Source organism: Anoplolepis gracilipes, chromosome 6 (assembly GCF_047496725.1).
Source record: "Anoplolepis gracilipes chromosome 6, ASM4749672v1, whole genome shotgun sequence".
Classification (NCBI taxonomy): domain Eukaryota; kingdom Metazoa; phylum Arthropoda; class Insecta; order Hymenoptera; family Formicidae; genus Anoplolepis; species Anoplolepis gracilipes.
This window is the reverse complement of record NC_132975.1, coordinates 14,697,320-14,713,076: the sequence shown is the minus strand read 5'-3', so window position 1 is coordinate 14,713,076 and position 15,757 is coordinate 14,697,320. Positions and strand designations below refer to the sequence as shown.

Here is a 15,757-nt window from a genome sequence, read left to right as displayed (position 1 = left end):
ATATATAGTATATGTAACAGGAAATATTTTATCATTAATGTGTGATATGATATTTCCGACAATTTCCTTGCGCGATATCACAATAAGTCGCAAGGACAAAGATAAGTGATTATCTCAAATTGCAGATCTTTAATGTATAATAGAAATAACAATAGATTTCATATTAAAATATAATAAAATATATGATATAACGTATGCAATGAAAGCATCTTAGTCTATGGATTTGCCGAGATCATAATTGCTTCTTTTTTTTTTTTTGGCACAACTCTCATTTATTTCTTTAATATTACAATATTGTAAAATATAATTATGCATATATCATTAAATATCGTTCTTGATTTCTTTTTGGTTTAATCATAGCATTGTTTTCGCTCGTTTAAGAGAAAATTCTCTCGATGATATTCGATATAACGTATAAGGCTCGATCGCGTGCGATGATAATACACAAATAATGGATCTTTTTTTTTTTTGCACTTTCATATTGCTAGACTAATCGCACAAATTTCGTAAATCTCTTCCTTGGTGTGTTATTTCTTACGAAGCTTTCTCTTATTCTTATAATTAAAAGAATTTATAATATATTATTTCTTATAATTTAAAGAATTGATATTAAAATCGAAGAAAAAAATTTTGAATTAAAAAATGAAAAAGAAAAAAAAAATATCGTGTGAACTTATGCGAACTGTAACGTTAAATATTTACATGTTAGAGCGATCTGTAATTATTTACAGGCGCTGCAATAAGGCCACCTTGCATTTTGTTCAAAGATGAAATATGTAGTGAAATATGTATAATATATGCGATATATTGAATATTCTGCAAAAGTCTTCGATAGAGTATAATTATGTGTCGCAGAATATTTATATTAATATCTCTTACTCCTGCGTTTATATATTTATTTTAGTTATTTACATTACGTCAGACACATCTATCTTTACTGTATCTATGGAATACTTTGCTGCAGTTTATTTCTCCTTTAAGTACCAAGTGTAAAAAACCGTATATCAATGGACGTAGAATGTATGAAAGATAAAAAATTGTAAAGTTTGTAAAAGAGGGATTAGAAATTTTAGTAAAGCAAAAAAAAAAAAAAAAAAAAAAAAAAAGAGAAAGTGGCGCCTTGCTGACGATTTCGTTTTAAAGAGCGACAAATGTAACCGATACACGTACGAATCGTCCTTTTTACAACTACTAATGGCCCCTCCATTTACATTTATGGCACTAATAATCTCTTTGCTTCTCGCAGAATTCTATGCAGAATATAACTTGCGATTGCATATACAATGTAGATGCGCAATACGCACATTATTTTCTACAAATCGCGGTAAAAACCACAGCTATTGCACAAGTATAAAGCACCTGTCTTGTGAAAAATAAAATTTTTCAGTATAAAATGTGCATTAGTAAGGATCTCGTCTGTAAAGCGAGCGATTCTATCATGTTTATCGAGAGACGCCCATGTGTTAAATATAATATTATAATTGAGGAAAAAAAAAATATATCCGCATCGTTGTCATACGTATCGTATATACTTTACAGACGAAATTCTTTCGAAAAATACCAATGACTCTTGTTGCTAATAATTGCAGGCAGTTTTAAGCGGAACATTGTCTGTACAGTTGCGACTTTTGTTCGATTTCAGCCAGGTGTCTTTCCATTTCCAACGTCAGCGCGTCGATGTCGCTCATCAGATCTGTCAGTAGTCGTTCGTTGTCCTTGTAAACGCTTTCCATGCCGTCCAAGTCCTTGGACTTGGTCGAGGTGTCCGCTGTCAATTCGGAGGCTCGCTGCAAGAGCCTCTTTGCCCGCAATATGTCACCTTTGCTCTTGTTCACCCGGTGATTCAGCGACTCGTCCGCCCGTTTGTACTCTTCCGATAGTTTCTTCGTCTTGCCGTCGATTACCTGCGCCTCGTTGGCGACCTTCTTCCCTTCCATGTCGATCTCCGTCAGGACGAAGGCGTTTTTCGCGGATTGCGTCTGCAGTTGCTTCAGACGACCGTCCAGTGCCTCCACCGATTGAGTGGTGCTGTTTGCTTGGATCTGAGCGTCCTTCGTCAAGTCGGCGATGTCCGCCAGATCCTGTTGAGACTTGGACACGTCAGCTTCCGCCTTGTCGATGGCATTCTGCGCCAAATGTTGAGCTTTTTGCGCGTCGTTCAACAACAGAATCACCTTGTTCGCTAAAGCCTGCTTCTCCAGAGCCAGTTCCTTGGTGCGATTAGCGCGCTGCTCGAGATCGTGAGCCAGACGAAGGTCGTCCTTAGTATCAGCGAGTATCTTCTCGGAGTCGGTGAGCGAGCCGACGATACTTTTGATGCGATCAGCTAACTGCGTAATCTCGTCCGGCTCCAGCTGGATGTTCTTTGCCAGCACCTCGTTCGCGAGATCTCTGACCATAGCCGGCGTGGGCTGTTCATCGTCCAAAATGCTCCAGATTTTCTTTGTTATGTCGGACAGCTCCTTGGTGATGTTGTCAGAGCGATTACGCGCATCCCACGCGTGGTTGAAGGCATCTTGAGCATTGGATCTCGCCGCTGTCGAGTCTTGCTTGATCTGACTCATCTAAAAGGATAAATTAATAATTGAATAAACTATTTAATATAATTATAGACAAAATTACGGAGAAATTAAAGTTCTCGTAAAATCTTTAACCATTTATAATATGCACTATTTTTTTTTTTTTTTTTTAAATAATGCTTACATTACGTAACAGCTGCTCGGCCTCGTCCTTATGACTCTTGATCTTGGCAGCCTGCTGCTTGGCGACATCCAGAGCCTGATTGGCTTTGCTAACCGCGCCGACGTCGCAAGACAAACCTCCGCAGAAGCCGCAACCCGCACCGCCGCAGACAATACTGCAATCCGTCACGTTGCTGCCGCACATCTGCAGATTTAACTCAGGTATATTCGTACTAAACGTCTTCAGTTTCTCGTTCAGCTTCATCAACGACTCTTTGTTCCTCTCCTGCGCTTCGTCTACGGAGGCGCGATTCTTGGCCAAAAGATTCTCCGTATGCTTGCGGAAACGTTCCGCGTCAGCCAGTATATTACTGGTGCCATTTGCCATTTTTTCGGCCTGCTTGGACTGCTCGGCCATCTGTTGAGTCACGTTGAGGGCGCCCTGCACGTTCTCTTCCTGCAACCTGGTGGCGTTTTCCCGCAGGTCGGCAGCGGCTTCGTTCAGGCTGTTGGTTCTGTTTCGCAACTTCTTCAGCGCGACGTCGCCGAGATTGACACGCTGACTGAGATTCTCCAAGAGATTGTTTGCTTCCTCCAATTGCTTCGACGAATCGGAGATATTCTTCGCTAATTCATTTGCTAAATCGTCCAACACCTCCAAGTCTTGGCTTCTGATGGTAGTGTTGCCGATCAAATCCCGGACCTCGTTCAAGGACTCCTTCATGTCGTCGAACTCCTGACTGTAAACGCCGGTTGTGCCAACTTTCTGTATCCTCGAAGCTTCTTGAATAACGGCGTTTGTCTTGTTCCTGAGACCGTCCAGTATCAGATCCCAATTGTCAAAGCATTCGCCACATGGACTGCACTGCGGTGCCTCGCCATGGTAACCGCGATCGCATTGGTCGCATTTTTCGCCACCGATCCCCTTGTGACAGACGCACAGTCCAGTCTCTCTGTCACACTGCTGGTTAGCGGAACCGATCACGTCGCATTCGCACGGATAACACTCCACGTTCGGATTGCCCCAGAAATTTGTTTGACATTCATTGCATCGTCTACCGCCGAATCCTGGCCTGCACTCGCAAGTTCCGTCGAAGGGATTGCATCTGCACATAAAATATATTTATTTTTATCGTCTGCTTTATATGATAAGCTTGTCTTGAATCGATGTTCAATAAAATAGTCTGTTTTTTCAAGAAATTGAAGAAATTAATCTTATATATAAAGATATCAAAATAAACATTTTACTTAAAAGAGAAAAGATTTTTAAAATAAAAAAATTAAATTTAAATTTTTTCTTAAATTGAAAAAGGAAGCAGATTAAACTACTTATATTAAAGTTTTTATTTTAAAAAATCAATTTTAAAAATTCTATTAAGCTAGAATATTCAGAAAAGAAAAATATTTGTAGCAAGAAATTAATATATAAACTAATTAAATTAATTTTGTTATAATTAATAGTACAAATAAATTTATATTTTTAGACACATATGTTTATGAATAACGTGACAAATTGTGTACTTTTAACGGACCTGTCTGAAATACTTCCAACTGCATCGCACTCGCAAGGATCACAGCCTTGTCCGCTCGCTATTCTCCAGTGATTCTCTTCGCAGGAATCGCAAAGCTGTCCTATGACGTGCGGCAAACACGGACACTGTCCTGTACGATGGTTGCACGGTCCTGCAGTCTTGTCAGTACCCAGGACGTTGCATCTACAATCTTGACAATTCTGTTGAAGAGCGTCTCCATAGAATCCGGCTCTGCAGATCTCACAGTTGGAACCATCGGTGTCGTAAAGACATTGCAGGCAATGACCGGTGTTTGGATCGCAGTTACCAGGTCGACGTAAATCAGTGTTATTGTTGCAGTCGCATAGCTCGCAGTTACCGCCCGGTATTTCCGGATTACCGTAATAATTTTCAGCGCAATGTTCGCACCTAGGACCGGAATATCCCTCGAAACATTCGCACACCACGTCCTGCGTTACAGAGTCTAATGAACAGCTGTTGGCGTAGGAATGACCGGATTCGCGAGTACCTGTAACGTGGCACAAAGACATATAATATAATATATTTTATTTTAAATAAATATCATAATAAACTGAGTCCTTAATTTTTAAGTTATTATTGCTGCTACTTATTGATTTTTTTTTTACTGCAAAAAAGAAGAAAGAAAATATACAAGTCGAATAATTATAAATGTGTGATTAACAAGTTTTACATGTCTTGTTTCGATAAAAAGAAAAGACATCAGGACATGTGTAAAAAATTATTATTAATAAAAATCTTTCAGAGAAATGCGCTTACCTGGGCAGGGACACGCTCTGCAAGGTATATCCACACCGATCCGCGGGTCGCCGTAGAAATCGTCGACGCAACGATCGCAATTGTGCCCGGTGGTGAAATCTCGGCAATTGATGCAAGCCCCGGTTTTCGAGTCGCAGCTGTCGGCGTGTCCGTTGCACTCGCAGCGTTGGCAGTGCGGGAAGTTCCAGAAACCGGGCTCGCATTGGCCGCAGGTCCTGCCGTAGGTGTTGGGACGGCACTTGCAGCGACCGGTTTCGACTTCGCAAAAGTTGTCGAGGGCGCCGACGCCGTCACAGTCGCAAGGGATGCAACCCTCGGGTCCGAACCCGTACGTTCCCGGTGCGCAGCGATCGCAACGTCTGCCGACCACGTTTGGCTTGCACGGACACGTCCCTCCGTAGTTCTCGCACAAAAGACTGCGGGAGCCCGTCGGATTACATTCGCAGGCTGAAATTTAATATTCATACTTGTTGAAAAAAATTAAGTAGTATGAGCGGAATTAAAAAAATATTGCATGAATGGAAAAGTTGTCCCAGTGTAGTTCTCCACCATAGAGATCAATTTTACTGGTAAATATCATCGCGATTTTTTTATTTAATCAAAGCAATGATATTAGATATTATGTATACGACTTACAATGAGCACCATCGAAAACATAATAGCCGATGCTATTCTGATACTTTTTGCAGACGTCGGGCACGTTACTCCACACGCTATTGACATCGTTAAAGAACTCATTGCAATGATAGCGTTCATATTCTTGACGACGCAATTCACCCAAACCCGGTGTCTTAAAGAAAGGTATCACCTCTATTTTCGGTTTCAGAACAATCTGCAAAAATCACACAGGTACAAATAATGAAAAATTGTCATAATTTTTAATATTTTATCATTATCGTGATTTGAACTGCTAGAAGAAACTTATTTATATTTAATATCTAGAAAAAATGTAGTGGGGCTCTTAATTTTTAAGTTTGAATAATATTTATGTATCGATCTCACGCGTATTTATATTCGTATTCATATATTCTAGCGTAGGTATTACAGAAAATACATTATGCGATTTAATATGTGTGATTAGTCGGTATATATTTTTTTCTAATAATTTATGTAATCAAAACTACATATATTACCGAATCGACCAAGATGGAGGCCGTAGGCGTATCCAGATGGCTAGTGAATTTGCGGAATTGCAACAGCAGATTATATCGTTTTCCCGCTTCAAGACATACGGCCGGTTGTGCCACGGCACTTCTCGAACGTAGGGGCAATTGAGCCCACAAACGATCCTGCTCGGGTCTCCAATCAGCGCACGGTCCAGTAGGATCCGGCAGACTATCTCTCTCGACAATGATTTGCACGTCCTCCCAAATTCCCGGATGTACCGGTTCGTATCGCACGATTACGTCGTACCACATGGATCTGCGAATGTCGTCGATAGTGAAGTTTAATACCGAGCCTTCGAGAGCTTTCATGAAACCCGTGCCGGTCCACGTGCTATTTCTGCCGTCACGGTAAGGTTCTCTGATCACCACTTGACAGTTCTGAAAAAAATTGTATTTTGATTTTAAAATTATTTCGAGAATTTAAATGGAGAAATAAAATAAATGATTTTTAAAATTCTAGCGAATCTATTTTTTTTTTTTTTTTTTTTTTTTGTATACTCTACTTTATTTATCTATACATTAAATTGGATTTAATTATATGTATTTATACTTTTATTGATTTACAATTTTATTAATATTTGTATTTTTTTTAAATACGTATACAATAATTTTTAATATAATAAAAGAAAGTAATAGCTATTACTACTGTTTACATTTGCCACTTTTTTATTTTATAATTTTAGTCTGTCATTTTTTACAAACTATTTGAGAATAATATTTTCAACGACAATATTAATAAATAATATTAAAATTCAAAATTTTTCTTTGATGAAAACTTACATCGGTAGCCCTGGACAACTCTCCTTCGTAAATAAGAAAGTCTAATGAGCCAGTGTAATAACTTTGCTCCGGTTGATTGCAGGTTCTCCCGCTGACATGCGGTCTACATCTACACTGGCCAGTGATGACGTCGCAGGAATTCTCGTAGGAACCGCCAGGGTCACAATCGCAGGGTTTGCATCCGTCGCGATCTTCGGATAACCCCCAGTATTCCGGCAAACATTGGTTACAATCGCGCGCGGTGACATAACGCTTGCACGTGCATTCGCCAGTTACCACGTTGCAACCCTGATTGTCGACGGTGCCCAAAGTATTGCAGGTACAGGCTTTAATTTAAAAATAATCCATTTTTTGCATGATTTTGGAAAATTCATTGTCGAATCTCTATTAGAAATCTTTGATTTATCAAGATAAGTAGAATCTATTTCATTCACGAGTCGCGTTAAAGAAAAATAATAATGAGTTTAATCATTAAATAAATAATCAACAAACTTACAAGGAAACTTGGCAAACCCGGAAATTCTGATTTTAATGAAACTTTGCATACATGTAGGAGAGATAAATAGATGAATTTAGAAATTTTCAGTTGTGGCGGAAAAACGTTTTTAAGGGGTAAAGTCACCCCTCATACATAAAGTGGTTTTTTACTTCTCTCGATATATCTCGAAAATTATTAGGGATATATAAAAAAATATTTTATACAAAAGTTTTATGGTAAAATGACCTCTATTTAATCACGTTAATAAGATTTAAAAAAATTGTTTTCCAAATTTTTTGATTTTATTCCCTACATGTATATAAAGTTTTATTAAAATCAGAATTTCCAGGTTCGCAAAGTTCCTTGTTAGTAGATTTAACGTAGAGATATTCATATCTCGTATAATTAAAATAAATTTAATCTTTATTTAAATATTAAATATGAAATATAAAAAAATTATATTTGCCTAATTTTTTCCTATAAATTACGGTATATATGATTTTTTTTACCTTGACAGCCATCAAGACTATCGGGATCAAAGTTCCAGAAACCATTTTTGCAGCGGTCGCAACGACGTCCCTCGACGTTTGCTTTACAGTGACAACGTCCGGATTCGTCACCACTGAGAAGATCCGTTCTCGAGTCGCATATACCATCGTCCAGGGATCCACCAAGATCGCAGTCGCAGGCTGTAAGAAAAAAATAGTAAGTCTTTAATATTTCAAATTTAGTATTTTATTTTATCTTCAGTACATTATTTACATTTATCTCTATAAAATTGAGGCAGTTAAAAAATAATGATTTTTTATTTAAAAAAATTATATTACAAATCAAACATTATAAAAAATAACTAATTAACAAAAAATTAATTGACGATAAATTGACTAAAGTAATTAAAAACTCACGTTGACAAGCATCTGGGTCAGAAATATCTCTCGTCATGTCGTGATAATAGAACGGTTTGCACTGTTCGCAATTTTGGCCCATCGTATTGTGCTGACAATTATCGCAGACTCCGCCAGACACTCTTCCCGATCTCTCGTAAACCGCTTCGTCAAAGTGGCACGAAGTAGTGTGGTTGTTGCAATTGCACGGCCTACAGGCGTTCGTCTGTTTACCGACTGCAGGCTTCCATGGTAGATCGTTGTAAAAGTCCTCGCAGTGCTCGCAGTTGAGTCCCTTGGTGTTGTGAGTACACTCGCATCTGCCATGGACCATGTTCTCTTCGTCGATGACTCCCGGTAACGGCAAACATCGGGAAGCGTGTCCGTAGCAGGAGCAAGATCCACGAATTACCATGTCTTGGATAGCGTAGTAATATTTCTCGCGAATCTCGGCTCGATCATCGAGCAAATCGTCGCCCAATGTATGTAATCTCGTCATATTGATCCTGAGATTTGTAATCTTTAAGAGATTCTGCACTTCCCTCGAGTAAGGATTGTCGATTTCCAAATTTCGTGGCAACACCCTGAAATATATCGATGCAAATTAATCGCACGTTTGTCGAATAAATAATAATCAGTAGTCACAATAATGCATTATAATCAGTTCAAATAAAAGAGAATTTAAATAAAAGCGTAGTGTAAAATAAATTGATGCAATAAAAAAATTTAAAGTATGCATGAAAATTGTTGGATTTTACTTTGAAATTTTGCGTGTCCAACGAGCACGTGGAGGGACAAATAAAAGAGAATTTAAATAAAAGCATAGTGTAAAATAAATTGATACAATAAAATAATTTAAAGTATGTATAAATTGTTGGATTTTACTTTGGAATTTTTGTATCAGCTGATCAGCCTGTCTTTTGACGTTGATCCATTTATACACAATAGTGGGGTAGGACGTGGCAGTCATTTCAAGGAAAATTAATCCCATTTTTATCTCTTGTTAATACAGTCAATATTTTACAGTCAAATTAATATATCAAAAGAATACAAACGAGACGATGAACTTTGCGTACACCGCTAATACTTTCTCTATTTTTAATAATTAAAAAAAGGATTTCTTAGCAACGCGAAATTGACATCCGTTCTTTACACGAAGCTCTGGTCGAAAAATGGACAGAGTGCCTCGTATGCACTTCAAAAGTGCGCTCTGTCAAAAAAATAAATAAAATGACCTGTAGCCATAGTCAAAAGTATTAAGCATCCTTAAATTTTCCGTATTTCTTATTTTGTTAATAGTAATATAAATACTAAAAAGATTAAAAAACTATTGATAGCACTTTAAAGCTGAAATTTCAAGCTTTGAAATGTTTTTTTTTAATTTTTCGTTTGCAGTAATTTTTCGACGAGTATCGACATGTCGGAAAAACACAGATTTAGTTTCATAATTATGTACGTATTTCGGTCAAAAAAAAAAATTGTAAGAATGTTTAAAAAAATACATTTTGTAGGCAAAATGTTGTAGTTTATGAAACTTGACTTAAATTTTTCGAGAGAAATGTTTTTACCGAGCTGCAGAGTGTCCAAAATACAATAAAATTTTAAGAAACAAAACAATGTTCTTTTTTAAAGCACAAAACAAGGAAAATACAAAAATTTTTTAATGTACTGATATTAACGCATTAAAGTACTATCGGTAATTAAAAAAACTTTTTCTCGAAAAATTTAAGTCAAGCTGCAGACGAATATTTTAAAATTATCTCAACATATATAAACTAATGAAGTATATAATTTAATAAATCATAATATAAAAAAAGGAATTTTTTATATATTTTTTTACCTGAAAATTACATCGCCGCCAGTAGACGGTGCCACAGCCGAGTATCTTGTCTCGCAAATGACATCCGTTAATCTTTGAGGTTGATGAGTAGGAATTCCAGGAAAATAGTGCTCGCAATTGTGAGCAAAATACCGGTATACCTGCCAGGTCTGTCCAAAATCGTACGATCGTTCGATCAACATGGCAGCTGGCCGGAAAGTTTGGAAACGAATAATGATGTGCGTGAAATGAAACTCCGCCTCGAGATCGAAGCGTATCGTGACATTCTCTACTCCATTCTCGGCTTGCCACCACGATCTTAAATTTATAATTATATTTTTTAATAATCTTAAAATATGCATGTAATTAATATATATTATACTTTTATTATCAATTGTCACTATATCAAATAAATATTACAATTATATATTATTACTTTAAAATAACTATAGGAATTATCGTAATTATTCATCATATTCGTGTTTATTGTACGATGAAAAAAAAATTGCAGTGATAGTAATAAAATAATTTTACCCGCTGACGATGTTTTCGATGTTATGCTGCTGTTTGGGTAGCGATGCGTCGCAGAAAAAGCATTTCTTTCTTTCCTTAAGATGGGAAACAATGCAGAATCTTTCAGGACCCGCAAGACCACATGTCGATGAAGCGCCTAATTTATCCTTACGGCCGATCAGCAGGTTTCCGGTTGCGGGATAACACGAGCTTTGCTCGCAGGGATGTGGTCTCTTCACGTGAGATCCTGCATCAAAAAAGGTTCTCGCGTTATTCTTTCGCAATTCAATATACATCAATTTTGTTAGACACCATTGCATACCGATGTATCATGCCGATATGCGTTAGATATTGTAAAGGGGGATACGGTGTCCCAGTTACCGGTTAGTTTGTGTCGATTAACGCCCCTCGTACGACACCTTTACCACATTATATAGGGGAGGATCAATATGCATTACAAACATCTGATAAACGTATATTTACACACCGACGTTCATATCAATTAAAAAAAAAAAAAAGAATTAACGTTGGGTAATAATGTTTTATTGTCAACCATGATAAAGGATTTTCATGAGGAATCTTTTATACCAAAACAACTACAGGGTATGTGTGTTCTGCCAAATATCTTTTGGAATAATGTGTCAAGCGTGTGTATTTACGCTTTTGACTACGAAACTACCTCTTGATTTGGGAACGGTCGGCCCTAGCCGATTATGACGTTCTGTCATCACCTCCATAGGTGACATATCGCCTCTCTGCACCGATCCTATAACACCTCCATCTTTATTTTCATATTTTCTGTATATAATTATATTATATTACTATAGCGCGACGTCTTATAATTGTCGTAAAAGTTTCATATTTTTTGTAAGATTCTTTTGTAAGAAAAACTATATCAATAAAAATTACATCGGCAGTGGATAAAAAACAAATTTGAAAAGCTAGATTTTTACCTCTAGGTGGTCCTCTGTAATGATCTTTCGGTCCATACTGAGAATTCGCAGATCCTGCAAACAAATAAAATGTTAAAAGAAAGCTCGAGTTTTTTAGACTTATTTAATGTACGATAATGAATATTGAAGTTTAAGAAATTTGTGTATCATTTCTTAAAAAATTATATGTATAAACACAAATAGAGAATAGCAGAAAATAAAACAGAAAATTTCCGAAATTTATAACAGAATAAATTACATAAGACATAGTGTGTTTTTTTATTCCTAATCCGTTGCTTTTCAAACTTCGCGGAAATAATTATTTTAATGTAATATAATTTATTTAAATTGTTTCAAATGCTGCTAAAACGCGCCCAGTTATCAAGAGAAGTTCTACTACCGGTAGAGGCTATCGCAAGAGATAGCCAGATGTTTACGAGAGAAGACAGCTCTGGAGAATATCTTCAAGCTCTCAATGAAATGAAAGAAGAGACGGTGTTTCTGGGGTGCAAGCCATATTTTACTTGTAAATTCTTTGATGACTTTGAAACTAGGCTTTTTCCAAGAGAAAATGTCGATATAGATCAATCTTTCATTAAACTTTCAATTTTTAACATTAAATATCATATTTAATATCTTCAAATTATCAATATTTTACCGTTCTGTTTCGAATTCATCCCGTAGATAAAAAAATTTGTAAAAGATAGTTCGTTACGTCCAGAATGATTCTTCTTATATCGTATCTTTGATACATTATACCTATATCGTTGCAAAATGTAAATTGCACAAGTATTCGCGTGCAATTCGATTCGCACAATTGCACGTCGTTATTTGTGAATAATCTTAGAGTCGAAAAATATATATAAAGATATTTTTCTATTTTTACTGAACAGTTAAATTTTACAAGCCGAAATAAACTCGCCGATTTCAAAAGAAGAGCAGGTCGCGAGGTCATATCACTATCTAATCATATTGGATAAAATAAATCTTCTCATTACGGGGGAAATTAATGAGATGGAACAATATTTTGTCAATCTAAAAGAATACGAATTTATTACACATGTAATATATAAAGTAAAAACAATGTTATAAAATATGGCGCTTAATAGTGCAAGCAGCTTTGAAACAAGACTGAAAAAATGTAATTTGTAAAAATATGTTTTGAATAAATCAATTTTCGAAATTTGATGTCTCGATACGCGCAATATACATATTAAATATTTCAACCTAAAATATTTAGTTACTTTGTGAAAATAGATTATAATTACGACGTATATTAATGATATCTAAACAACATAATATTGATTATTACATACCTGTTAAGATAGTAAGTATAATAATTAAAGTAGCGATGGCCATGTACTTGTAATGAGCATGGAGCATTTTTCCGATTTTTTTTCTACCTCCGTCTTTGTGGATTTTTCGCAATGATTGCTAAGCCATGGACGATGATTCGAAAGAGTTTTTCTATGAAAATAAAATATAATTCTAAAATATAAAATTATTTGAAATATGTTATCAAAAATTCACGACAATGTTTCTTTAATTCAATTAATTTGCTAATATGACTTTGTTCAATTAACTTGTCATGATTTCGTTTAGTTCAACAAGTAAAATAATTTTATTTAAATCGCAAAAACGTATGAGGAAGATTATCACCAACATGTAGCAAATAATTTTTAAAGATAATTATTGTTGTCTGAATTTTTAAACGACACTTAAAAACAAACAGAGGAGAAGTAAGGTCCTTAATTTTAACAATTATTTAATAAGATTCAGAGTAAAAATATTTAAAAAATGTGTACGCAAATTATAATATCAGTCGATAATTATCTCAAAATAATTTTACACCGAACGTATTCTAACTTATAAATAAATAATTTATTAAATTTTAAAGTATAAAAAGTTTCTCTATTTCGTGTTTTTCGATCAGGTAATAAACAACAATCATTGCCAAACACACTTCCGCACACCTGTAGAGCGAAAAGCGATTCTCATTGCAATTAATATTGCAATTATCGTACCGTTTCTCTCTAACAGCGCTCACCTACGTTAAATTCACGCGCTAGAGCAGTTTAAGATGAGATATTTTTTCCTTCTTCCAGATAAGCGCTGCTTCGAACTTCTTGCACTCTCAGTGATATGTATACAGAAATCTCACAGTAACACGATCGGAATTCCCTTGCTGAACTGAACTGAAATTCTTTTCTTGGCCGTGTCACTGAACCCGATTTCTTTTTCACGTTTCCAGACGTAGACTTCCGTGGCTCGACGGAGTCTTTTGACAGGTGCGGGTGAAGACTTATTACGGAAAATTCGGAGGTGGAAAATGAAAAACGTAGCGTAGACGCGCCTCGATACGCGTCTCTCGCTCTGTGAACCTCGGCTGGCCAAGTTCTGACTCCGCTCGAGGTGCCCACCAGTGCCGTACATAGAGTTACGGAGAGAGGGAACGACGGACTTGAAAAGAGACGAGTGGGTCGGTCTGCATAGTGGACAAATCGGATAAGTTGTTGGGAACCTGACGACTTTTTTTTTTTGTGTGTTACGAGAAATTTTGCGAGCGATTTTGGAAAAACGTTATTAGAAAACTTTCTGCTTTGTGCTTTTGACTAGAAATTTGATTTTTTTTTTAAGTATAACTTACTTATACACTGAATCTCAACATGTATATATGGTGTTCCTTTACAGAAGATATATATATATATATATATAAAAGATATCCAGTATATTATTGAAAGAGTTTTTAAATCATTAAATGTCAATATAATGGAAATATATTATTTAAATGCTCTTGCTAAGAAATATTCCGTGAAATTTATAGGTAATTTTGTTGACAATTAATATCTACTAAGAGAGTAATCAAGAATTTTTTTCCCTTAAATAAATGTAAATGTAAATCATAGAGGTTTTTCTATCACAGGTCAATGTTCTGTTTCGCCCGATATCACTTTTGACGCGCAATGTCCCAGAAAGTTTACAGATGGAGAGCTCCAAATCATTGTTACTCCAATCTGAATCCTTGAGAGTCACAAGATATTTTTGCACACCCGTTATGTCGATGATGCTTATATCACTGCACACGTGCAGCACACTTGGTATTTTTACTGTCTTCTAAAGTCTTTGTTGTCAAGAAATAAACGGAGCTCTCTTCTTATGATGTAAACAATATTTGATATTGCAAATTTTTTCAATTTACATTAGAAGTAATCTTATATCTTATATCTATTTACTTTAAATGACATAAATTATTTATTAAATCAAATCTTATATATTTATATAAATTTCTGATGTGTATGAGACAATTATACATATCATATGGATAGAGGAATCGGCAATTATTCATTACATAAAATATAATAAAAAAGATTATAGGTGTTGTAAATAATTTTCAAAGTCGCGAAATAATTTCTTGTGTCACAAATATAAAATATATATTTTTTAATATTAATTTTATATTTTGTAATAAATTACGTTTAATATTTAAGAAAGCTTGTAAATTTGGGAGAATTTAAAAAGATATTAAATGCTCGTACATACACTTAATCTCTTCTCGTTATCGCCTAAACAGATACTCAAGTAATTACTACATCGTAGCATCTAGCATCGATATTTCAGACTCGTTGCTCCACGCAGTGCCCTCGATTCTCATTAATCTTTGATGACACGACGGAAGAGGATGGGAAGCGAGCTGTCCTGGAAAGGCGAGACGAGGAAGAGAAGGCAATGGCATCCTGCTATCGTAGCCGGGATACAGATAAAGCGGCCCACGCTATGCTTCCTTCCTCTGCGATGATCCCACTTTCCGTTCCTCCGCGCGACCATACATTGATTCGTTAAATTGCATCTATTTGCAACAATCTCGCGCGAATACCTCGCTTTGTTCGTCTGCCTCTTTAATTTCTCATAATAATCGCAAAAAAATATTAAAGTGTATTCAATTCAGATTACGGATTGGTACGAATGTAAATCGCTTAATGGTGAAAGATTGTAATTTCAGAAAAATCTTTTCGCATTTTTAGTGAAATTAGTTTACTAGAAATTAGGGGATACTCTGTTATAATGAAAATTGCAGTGGAGATGTAAAATATTTTCAAAATTTCAAACTTATTTCACGGTAATTTTGTTTAGCATACTGATATATTTATTTTATAAATTTTATGATTCTCAAGATGTTTAATTGCTAAATGTCAGG

At 35.7% G+C, this 15,757-nt stretch overlaps 1 protein-coding gene across 4 annotated transcripts; it reads right to left on the bottom strand.

Annotated features, from left to right (window-relative positions):
• Window positions 1–1,079: 1,079 nt before the first annotated feature.
• Lanb1 (laminin subunit beta-1) lies at window positions 1,080–13,990 on the bottom strand. Of its 4 annotated transcripts, XM_072893790.1 has the most exons (15): window positions 13,610–13,990; window positions 12,879–13,029; window positions 11,584–11,637; window positions 11,310–11,396; window positions 10,652–10,877; window positions 10,139–10,435; window positions 8,320–8,882; window positions 7,924–8,103; window positions 6,937–7,262; window positions 6,124–6,534; window positions 5,627–5,822; window positions 4,991–5,437; window positions 4,214–4,721; window positions 2,704–3,787; window positions 1,080–2,564 (listed from the first exon to the last, which is right to left on the bottom strand). In XM_072893790.1, exons 2-15 carry the CDS (start codon window positions 12,943–12,945, stop codon window positions 1,596–1,598), a joined length of 5,415 nt encoding a protein of 1,804 aa, XP_072749891.1. In that variant the 5' UTR covers window positions 12,946–13,029; window positions 13,610–13,990; the 3' UTR covers window positions 1,080–1,595. The 4 variants fall into 4 exon arrangements, with proteins under 4 accessions (XP_072749891.1, XP_072749889.1, XP_072749888.1 ...); XM_072893788.1 differs by lacking the exon at window positions 11,310–11,396 and having other exon boundaries at window positions 13,587–13,989; XM_072893787.1 differs by lacking the exon at window positions 11,310–11,396 and having other exon boundaries at window positions 13,610–13,989.
• Window positions 13,991–15,757: the final 1,767 nt, after the last annotated feature.